The following is an 8817-nucleotide window of genomic DNA, read 5'->3' on the forward strand; positions in this document are numbered from 1 at the left end:
GCGACACCTAGCTCGCTTCCGCACGCCTGCTCCAGCTGTCCACCAGCCGACAAGCTGGTCAAAACCCGCACAAATCCCAGCACCACGCGCCCTCCCCCCAACGAACCCAGCCATTTACACGCCGTGGTCGGGCTGCCCTAGCTTGCTTGCATGCCGTGCTGTCTTGACAGCACCCTGTCGCGACATCCTTGCCTCGACCCTCAGCTGCCCAAATCGCCTCGCAGAACATAAACCAGAGGGCCGCCCAGGCGGGTCACCACGACCAAGTCCCCCAAGCGGAACCGCCCCGTCGAGCCGACTCCACCGCCTGACTTCCTCAATCCTCCCCCGCATAGCCTCCATAACTACACCGTCTTTGCGCTGAACGGAGAGCAGGCGAAGAAAAAAAAAGAGCAGGAAGGACGAAGAAAAAAAGTTGCACCCGGCCCTGGGCTCACAACGCTAGCTTCCCGTCCTGGAATCCTCTCTTTTTCTTTGCCCTTTCCGCAGCCGCCCGCCACCATGCCCTGCTTCAAGGGCATCGCGGTCAGCATCCACGCGAACGGCCCTGTTCCCGAGCATGGAGTTGTCAAGCAATCGCGGGTCTCGAGGGTCACTTCCTACATACCTGTGCCCGAGCCGACCCTGAACACCGACACGGGCGCTCAAGAACCCGCCAAGTTCGCCATCTCCATCACCCTGCTCACAAAGGGCCTGGCGATCCCGTACTCGACCCCGCCCGCAACCGAAGACAACCCCAACCCGAAACCTCGCCTGGTCGGCGCCCCCGGCCAGCACGGCACCGTCCACCCCTACATGCCCTTGACCGCGTCCGAGAATGAGACGATAGCGGCCTATATCTACTTCGACGGACGGGCCAAGGAGGAGGTCGCTACCCTGCTCCGGCCCGGAGAGGAGACGTGGGTCAACAGTCGATGGGTCCAGGTGCCCGAGGCGGAGGGCGGCGGTCTCGCCGAGCGCGAGTTCCTGTTCCGGGAGGTCGCCCTGGAGAGGTGGCTGAACGGCCTCGACCTCAAGGGCCACGACGCCGCCGACAAGCTGGAGAAGCGCAGGCTAAAGTATGAGAAGAGGCAGCGCCGCCAGGAGAAGGTCGCCAACGGCAACCCCTCACCCATGGACTCAGGATCCGACAACGATGACTCCACCTCCTCGGACGACGAGATCCCCGAGTCCACGGGCCAGATAAAGGTGGCCATGTTCCGCGTCCTCGCCTCGGGCGAGATCAAGAAGGGGGAGTACTCGCCCCAATTTGACGCCCACGATGACGACGACGACGAGTCGGGTGCGGGCCAGAACCGGGGGTCTGGCGCCGTCGGGGCGGATGTCGAACACACCACCAGCTTTGCGAAGCCCAAAACCCTCGATCCCAAGACCATCAGTACCCAGACGGTCACAGGCATTGACGGTCCCGAAAAGCCCTATGCCACATTCACATTCTTCTACCGTGGAAAACGTGCGTTCACTCGTCTTCCCAAGCCTCGCCAAGCCTCCTGACTGTAGCAAAACCGCTTTCCCCCCATGTTCCCCTTCCAGAAAGCTGACACTTCTTCTCTCCAGGCCAACTGGAAAAAATGGGTGTCATTCCCTCGTCCAGAACACAGGCAACGCCCTCAAGCAACGTCAAGCGGCGGTCCGCCCAGATAGAGCTTCCGAAGCTCGGCCCTCTCAAGACAACCGGCACGGTGGGCTTTTCGACATTCCGTGATAACAATGCGGACACGGACCGCCGGAGGAAATCTCGGAAGAAGTCTATTGCTGGGAGCCCTGGCGCAATGACTATGGAGCCTGATACGGACAGCGAGGACGAGGACCTAGTGAAAAAGATGGAGGATATCGACGACAAGGAGACAGGTCCGTCCCGTGGCAATCTCAGCCCCGAGGAGGCCAAATTCTCTGGCGAGCTGGCTGATGGGGTTGAGCGCATCCACGTAAGTCACCTCTTGACTCTTACCCACCTGTAACATGACCATTGGGGGCGGCGTCGGCTAACAAAGTTGCGAAATCTAGCTCAAGAGAGGACGGTCGGCAGACCCAGACAGCGTTACAGCGTCAGTGTCACCGCAAAAGTCACCTAGGGCGAGCCCGCCCGCCGATAAATCTACCCCGAAGGCGCTCGGAGAAGCCATGTCACCAGTTCAATCATCGGGCACTGGATTCGGCGGTCCTCTCTTTGGAGGCAATAGTGTGCCTGAGGATTCGACCATCGGCAGCCCCCTCAAGAAACACCGCGTCAGCGTCCATGACGACGAGAAATTCACTCAGGCTGTGGGCCTAGGAAGCATCCTCGCCCAGGTCCAGGCCGGTCAAATCCCTCAGACCCCGCAACAACCATCGCACATCAAGGAGGAGGAGGAAGAGCTATGATAGCTGTTTCATCCTCCGACTTCGGCCCGGAGCAAAGGAACAGCAACAGGGGGGATCAAACAAAAAAAACACCTCAATGTCAGAGCTACAAAAAATGGGGAAAAAATAAAAGAGAAAAAAAAGAACAAAAAAGAACAACCCCTCTTCAAATCTCCGCCGCTGACAGTTAGTCGCTTTGGCTTCTAGCCGCCATATGGAGCGCTAGTTTTCTGTCCCCTAGGCTTGGCAGAAGCTGAGTGGTTTGGATGGTGATATATATGATTCTGGGCTACGCCCTGCCAGGTCTGGGTACCGGGGGGGTTTCTTGTTTTACGACACCTGTCACACCGTACCGCATTTCAGAGGTACCGACAGGCGCCCAACCGACTGGTGTACTTGTCTGGTTTGGAGCGGCGAGACTTCAAGAGCGTCTCAGCAACCGTTCCACAAGCCAGAAAAAGGGCCAAAGACTTAATGAGGGTATGACGATTGGAATTCGTTGTCTTGTTGGATGCTCCGGATAGAGGCCGAGGAAATGGGTGGTTCTTGTCCATCGTGGGCGGGCGAGGTGACGATAGTATACCGTCCATCTCACTCTTGGACCCTTGGGAATTGGCGAGGTTCGATGGAGTATCATCTCCTCTGTAACCACCAAGACGTGTAGATAATCGTGGCGGCTTTTCCAAGCCAACCAACCATAGTTGACGAGCTGCCAGAGAACAAACAGCGACAGGCGTTGTTAACACAGGGGTTATCGCATCTACACATGGTCATGGATTACCAAGACCTCCCACAACTCTACGTCCAGGTCCCCCGTTCGGGTATCGGGCTGCACATGTCACATACAGCCCGACTGGGTCAGCAGGCAGCTGCTCGCATGCAAGTCCTACCATGCACCGCAAGGCTTCCTGCATGCAACTCGCGTCACACGACGATACGGAAAGCTTTGTACGCACACATGTCATATTCCCACTCGACTCGGAGGAGACGTCATTGGACAATATGTAATATTTATGATTTTTTTTATTCTATGCCTTTTTTTCCTATTCTTCTATTTCCGTAACCGAAGCCGATGCCCTCCCGTGACTACGGAGGCCATCATTGTGTGAAGTTTCCAGAGGAAACCCGCCATACGACAGGCAATTGAGATTCCCTACCATTCGTGCTGGGCGGCCATGTCGGATGTGCGATGGAGAGGGGGAAGAAGAACCTGTAGCCATGATGTTAGCCAGAAAGCCCTGCCAAACAGACGCAAGACGACATCAAATGAGCAGAAAAAAAAAAAGAAAAAAAAACGGGCATGTGCAATGGGGGTCAGACTGTTGAGCTTGATAATTAATTGGATCAACATGAGGATTCAGTTGGCCGTTCTTAAGAAGAGTTTGTCATCATTCCAGGGAGGAGGTGAACGCGAAAAAGAAAATAAATGCAGTCGCGGATGAATGCAGCAGGCAGCGATGAGCTAAACTTACCTTATTGCCCGACCGGTCCACCGCTCGCCGCTGTCTCCATGTGGCAGCGCGGTGGCCGGAGTCGAGGTGACGATGCAAAAAGGAGGGAAGCTGGAGCGAGACAAACTCGAGAGGCCTAATTTTTTTCTTCGCTAGGACCCCCTTATAAATCTTCTGGGCGGTACTGGTCACGTGTGGAGTGGGAGCTCCATTTGAGATTCGTGCCCACTCTCAGGCGGGCATTTTACGTTTGCGAATTGGTGTACCATCCTCACAAACATGGAAGGTAAATTTTCAGCAATCAGGAGGCAGGGAGATTGTTGATTGACAGGAAGATTGACCAAGGGGGAGAGGGGGCAGGAGGGAGAATAAACAGAACGTCGGAGAAGGCGATAGAGACCATCTTGAAAAGTTACCTAGCGGTACCTGGCATCGGACATGGAGGGGCTCCCGTGGTCGGGCAGGTAACCCCATAGACCCCACCTACGACTGGCAAAACCCCTCGTCGTTCAGCAACCTAACAACAACAGAGCCCAGCCTACACGACAAGATATCTCAAGACCACCAACTCCTGCTCCCGCAAAGACTTTACTGCTTGCAACTCTATCTTTCTGATCTCTCAGCACCAGAATTCATCCGCTTCCCAGTATCCAAAATGGCTAGTAAGTCAACGTCCAGCTCTGAGGCCCTGCCCATCATCGAATCATCGAAGGACCATTTTGCGCAGGCGTTCCTTTGCGCTCGAATGACGTGCCTCGCATAAACAGCCAAAACACTGAAGTGCTAACCCGCTACCCCTCGCAACGAAACAGCCCCCCATGCTGTTGCGCGTATGTCTACTCCCGCCGGCCGGCGATTCCCATGAGGCCCCGCACTTCTCCGACGACGACGACGATCGCGAGGGAGTCAATGTTGCCCGACGCGGGGGGACTGACAAAAACAAAACGCTGCTCATCAGAGGAGTTCGTCCAGTTCTACTACAACGAGTTCGACAAGGGGAAGGAGGCGCGCGTCGCATGGTCGAACCTGGTCTACGTACGCGACGAACCCCCCTCGACGCTCGCGATGCAAGCGGACGCCAAGTGCGCAACATGAAGGTGGCTGACTAGGCGAGCAATGGACAGACGGAAGTCTCCAAGTTGACCTTTGAATCGACCGAGCACACCGGCAAGGCTGCCATCGCTGAGAAGCTTGGAGTGAGTTGACTTCCATGTCCCGGATCTGTTTGTCCCTGGGCTTCACAAACGAAACGAAACATGCGCGGCTAACGAGCCATCGTCACCTCCCCTGTTTATAGGGCCTTCCCTTTGAGCAAGTCAAGCACCAGGTCTCGACCCTCGATGTCCAGCTCACACACCACAACGACATTGTGATCCTTGTCACGGGACAGCTGCTGGTACGAGACCCACCGCCTCCCCTAGACACACCCGGCCGTTTTCCAGCTAACCAACGCTACTCTTTTTCTCGCGGTGCCCCTCAATAGGTTGACGAGGAGCAGCGCCCGATGAACTTCAGCCAAGTCTTCCAGCTCGCCAAGGACGGTGAGCGGTGGTACGCTGTCAACGATATCTTCAAGCTGGTCCTCGGTTAAACGTGGCACCACTGTTCCGCGTCGCGGACCTGGCAAGCCCGAGGAGAATACGCCATGTGTCTTGGATCGGCCGTCCATCGAATAGACGAGGATGGCTGCGAAACCAGGTCACATGGACGATTATCGCTCGGTCCGGAATCATGGGAGAAGGACGGAATTTGTGGCATTCACGCGTCACATGATGGGAGGACAGGGCGAGGTTTGCTTCGGGGGTTGCCATGGTGTTTAGGGTGGACAAAATGCCACCATTTTGCTTTCGGCTTTTTTGTCTTGTTCGCATTCGGCGCGTCTCTTCTCCCGGCTTATCGTTTCTACGAACGATTTTTCAAGGTTACCTATCCATTCAATACCCTCGGCGCCCGCCCAGGAGGCTGAGCCGTCTGACTAGGCTTTGCTGGGAGGGTGGGGCGGACTCGATGTTATTTTGGTGCCTGCAACGCCCCGGCCGTCGGATCTGGCTCGCACAGCGCTGCTGCGCGCGCCAACATGGAAGCCAAGCAGCCCAAAATACCAAGAGCTTACTCCACGGCACCAGCAACGTAACGCATACGTAAGACACTTGCCATCCGATAGCACAGGCACGGGCAGGCTAGGCAGGCAGCGACCAGTCACGGGTAGTCGCAAACAGACAGTCCTCCAAGCTGCATAGCCGACCGGGTAGGCAGGTCGGCCCCAGGTCTGGCAGGTCCAGACTGTTCGTCAGACACGGAGCACTCTTTTTGGGATACTGTTTGAGGTTTGCATCCGAAAAGGCAAAAGAAATGTGCAGAACCGATCAAAGTCGCGTCGGAGGCTGGGATTGGTGCCCGGGCCTCAATTCCACTGCTGTGAAGCAGGTGGTCAGTGCGCCACGTCATGGTAGGTGCACCGCCAAATAAAAACCAGCACCATACAACCTAACCACGGAACCCATACAGTTTATAAAAAAGAGAGTTGAGGGAAATTGAGGGTATTTGAAGGAAAAGGGCAAAAATGACAAATACGAAGGAGGAGGATGACACAAAAAGATAATAAAAAACAAAACTAGGGGCAAGACATTAGAACATCTAAGGGAAGCGTTGTCGAGTGCATGTTTTTACTTGGCCGCCGTGCCCACCTCACTTCCCTGGGGCCACACCCCTCTGGGGCAGTGTCCCGTGGAGCCACAGCCCAGCCTCCCAAGCAACGGCAGTGACGAAGCAAGGAGCAAGGAGCAAGGAGGGCCGCGCATGCTTCGGGTTACTTGGCCTTCTAACCGCCATATGCCCCCTCCCTCAAACATCTGCACTGTCACAAAGAAAAGTTGTGGCCCAGCTCCATTTAGTTTTTGGAAACAGCCAAAACAGACATCCTGAATCTTAACGACACCTCGCTTTTGGAAACATCTCCCAACCACCAGCAAAGCAGTGTGCGTGCAGCTTCGTCGAAACAGCGTCATCGCCTATCATCGCCGAATCACGCGATACCCATTAGCTCCCCCGTTTTCGTGCCCTATCCAGCTGTTGCTGCAGGTCGATCGCCCTCCCGCAGCCACACATAGCCGACGTGCTTAGCTTCCTCCGCCGAGCGAGCTCCATCCAACGTGACTTTGCGACAGCCCGACCTCGAGCGACAACCCCGGACGTCTGTCGAGGGATAAAGAATTAAAGCACACAAAGACAAGCATCAACGAGCCGACGAACGTTAGTCGACGCAGCAATCCCGGGCCAATCAAGACAGTCTACAGCGCCACCGCATTCAAGATGACGCTCAAGGAGGAGTTCGCGACCCGGAACTTTAGTGCGTCCACAGCTTTTCCTTCCCCTCTCTTGGCCGAGGTCGTGGCCTGGTAGATCACGACATCGTTTTGCTAACGTCATGACTGTGTGTTCTCAGGTATCTATGGGCAATGGTAAGCCTTCGAAAGGACGCGCGACATATTTCCCACTATTGCCGACGACGCCTCATGGCCGTCGAGACCTGGACATTGTCTACCAATGACTTGCCCCGGATCGCAGCTCAGATTACCTGTTAAGTGGGGGACGGCGGTATCCGGGGGATAGATGCTTGAGGCGATTGCGCCCGATGCGAACCACGCTCCCTGCTGTGGCATAGGAACGGGGACAATATGTCGCATGCTGCGGATACGGAGCACAGCACTAACCTTTGATCTTCTCTCCACAGGCTTGGTATCCTGTCCATGCTCCTCTCCTTCGCGCTGGGGATCGCCAACATCTTCATATTCAACTTTGTCATCATCATCTTCAGCGTCATCTGCCTGTGAGTTCACCCACTTCCATCCTGCTTTCTGGCGCGCCTCGCGGCGGCCCGAACGACACCCGACTAACCCGAGGCCACCCTTCTTACTGGTTCTAGTGTCTCGTCGTTTATCGTCCTCTTCATCGAGGTGCCGCTGCTGCTGCGCATCTGCCCGACCTCGGGCAAGTTTGACGAGGTGATCCGCAAGGTCTCGACCAACTACATGCGCGCGGGCGCCTACTTCGTCATGGGGCTCGTCCAGTGGCTGTCTATCATCTTCGCCGCGACCTCGCTGATCGTCGCCGCCGTCTTCTTCACTCTCACCGCGGCCTGCTACCTGCTCGCGGGCATCAAGGGCCAGGCCTTTGTCGGCAGCAAGACCCTAGGCGGACAGGGCGTCGCGCAGATGATCGTATAATCGGACTTCCACGATACCGGCTGGGTAACGGCCTGGGGATGGTATGGCGGGCCGCTTTACGTGTACTTTTGGGCCCGAGGCCTGGAAAGTCGGCAGTCACGCACCACGCCTCAACTCCCAATGGGCGGCTCAACACGCCCACTACGCCCTAGGAGATAACTTCGGCAGACGATGGAAATGCGGGAACCCCTTCACCGGTGTTGAGGGCCAGGTCAAGGCGGGGCCAATTCTTACTTGGCTTCAGCGCATTGAATGACGACGGATGAGGAGCAGTGTGACGAAGCATATTGCTGTAGGAGGGCGGGTTTCCAAGTGGCCAACATCTTCGGAAGGGGGTTCTGGCGTCATGGGTTTTTTTTTTTTTGCCATCATCTTCGTTCCTCCAGGGGGTGTTTTCTGCGGTGAGCTTGTTCTCGCGACATGTAGTCGCCTTGACACGAGCACCCCCATTATCAAGATGAATGTTTGTTAGTTATGTCTCCGGGACGTGTATGACGAAGGTCCTCGCTCGCGTGCTTCGCCTGCAGGATCGCATGTATCTTACCGCTACGAATAGGAATGAGTGTTTTGCTATGTCGTTCGTTCGGCAACCCGAGTCTGCGGTGGCAGCACTGGGGAAGCGGAAAGCTCCCTCGGCCCAGGGCTACGTGGAGACTAGGTACAGAAAGGCTCGTATGTGGCCAACACGGTGAGGATGAGGCTGTCGACCGTCCTGTACAACATCCGATGCCGACGCTCCTGCAAAAGTCTGGTGCCTGGGAGGGGATACCCGACAAAAACCCCACTCCTTGCCGGCG

At 56.1% G+C, this 8817-nt stretch overlaps 3 protein-coding genes across 3 annotated transcripts; all 3 read left to right on the forward strand.

Annotated features, from left to right (window-relative positions):
• Positions 1–392: 392 nt before the first annotated feature.
• On the forward strand, positions 393–3205 carry GGTG_00603 (hypothetical protein). Its single transcript, XM_009218353.1, has 3 exons — positions 393–1453; positions 1558–1928; positions 2008–3205. Exons 1-3 carry the CDS (start codon positions 502–504, stop codon positions 2362–2364), a joined length of 1680 nt encoding a protein of 559 aa, XP_009216617.1. The 5' UTR covers positions 393–501; the 3' UTR covers positions 2365–3205.
• An 853-nt stretch (positions 3206–4058) lies between these two features.
• On the forward strand, positions 4059–6704 carry GGTG_00604 (nuclear transport factor 2). Its single transcript, XM_009218354.1, has 6 exons — positions 4059–4456; positions 4607–4624; positions 4753–4829; positions 4919–4990; positions 5092–5190; positions 5278–6704. Exons 1-6 carry the CDS (start codon positions 4450–4452, stop codon positions 5383–5385), a joined length of 381 nt encoding a protein of 126 aa, XP_009216618.1. The 5' UTR covers positions 4059–4449; the 3' UTR covers positions 5386–6704.
• GGTG_00605 (golgi apparatus membrane protein TVP18) lies at positions 6635–8614 on the forward strand. Its single transcript, XM_009218355.1, has 4 exons — positions 6635–7143; positions 7240–7255; positions 7528–7623; positions 7720–8614. The coding sequence occupies exons 1-4, from the start codon at positions 7107–7109 to the stop codon at positions 8018–8020; spliced, it is 450 nt and encodes a 149-aa protein (XP_009216619.1). The 5' UTR covers positions 6635–7106; the 3' UTR covers positions 8021–8614.
• The last annotated feature ends 203 nt before the right edge of the window (positions 8615–8817 follow it).

This window comes from Gaeumannomyces tritici, assembly GCF_000145635.1.
Source record: "Gaeumannomyces tritici R3-111a-1 unplaced genomic scaffold supercont2.1, whole genome shotgun sequence".
Lineage (NCBI taxonomy): Eukaryota > Fungi > Ascomycota > Sordariomycetes > Magnaporthales > Magnaporthaceae > Gaeumannomyces > Gaeumannomyces tritici.

Excerpts from the sequence above, each read along its gene's own strand:
- GGTG_00603 (XM_009218353.1), top strand. The coding sequence starts at position 502 with ATGCCCTGCTTCAAGGGCATCGCGGTCAGCATCCACGCGAACGGCCCT. Across the intron at positions 1,454-1,557 it reads ATTCTTCTACCGTGGAAAAC|GCCAACTGGAAAAAATGGGT; the intron begins GTGCGTTCACTC and ends TCTTCTCTCCAG. Across the intron at positions 1,929-2,007 it reads ATGGGGTTGAGCGCATCCAC|CTCAAGAGAGGACGGTCGGC; the intron begins GTAAGTCACCTC and ends TGCGAAATCTAG.
- GGTG_00604 (XM_009218354.1), top strand. Across the intron at positions 4,830-4,918 it reads CATGGTCGAACCTGGTCTAC|ACGGAAGTCTCCAAGTTGAC; the intron begins GTACGCGACGAA and ends AGCAATGGACAG. Across the intron at positions 5,191-5,277 it reads TTGTCACGGGACAGCTGCTG|GTTGACGAGGAGCAGCGCCC; the intron begins GTACGAGACCCA and ends GCCCCTCAATAG.
- GGTG_00605 (XM_009218355.1), top strand. The coding sequence starts at position 7,107 with ATGACGCTCAAGGAGGAGTTCGCGACCCGGAACTTTA. Across the intron at positions 7,624-7,719 it reads ATCTTCAGCGTCATCTGCCT|TGTCTCGTCGTTTATCGTCC; the intron begins GTGAGTTCACCC and ends TACTGGTTCTAG.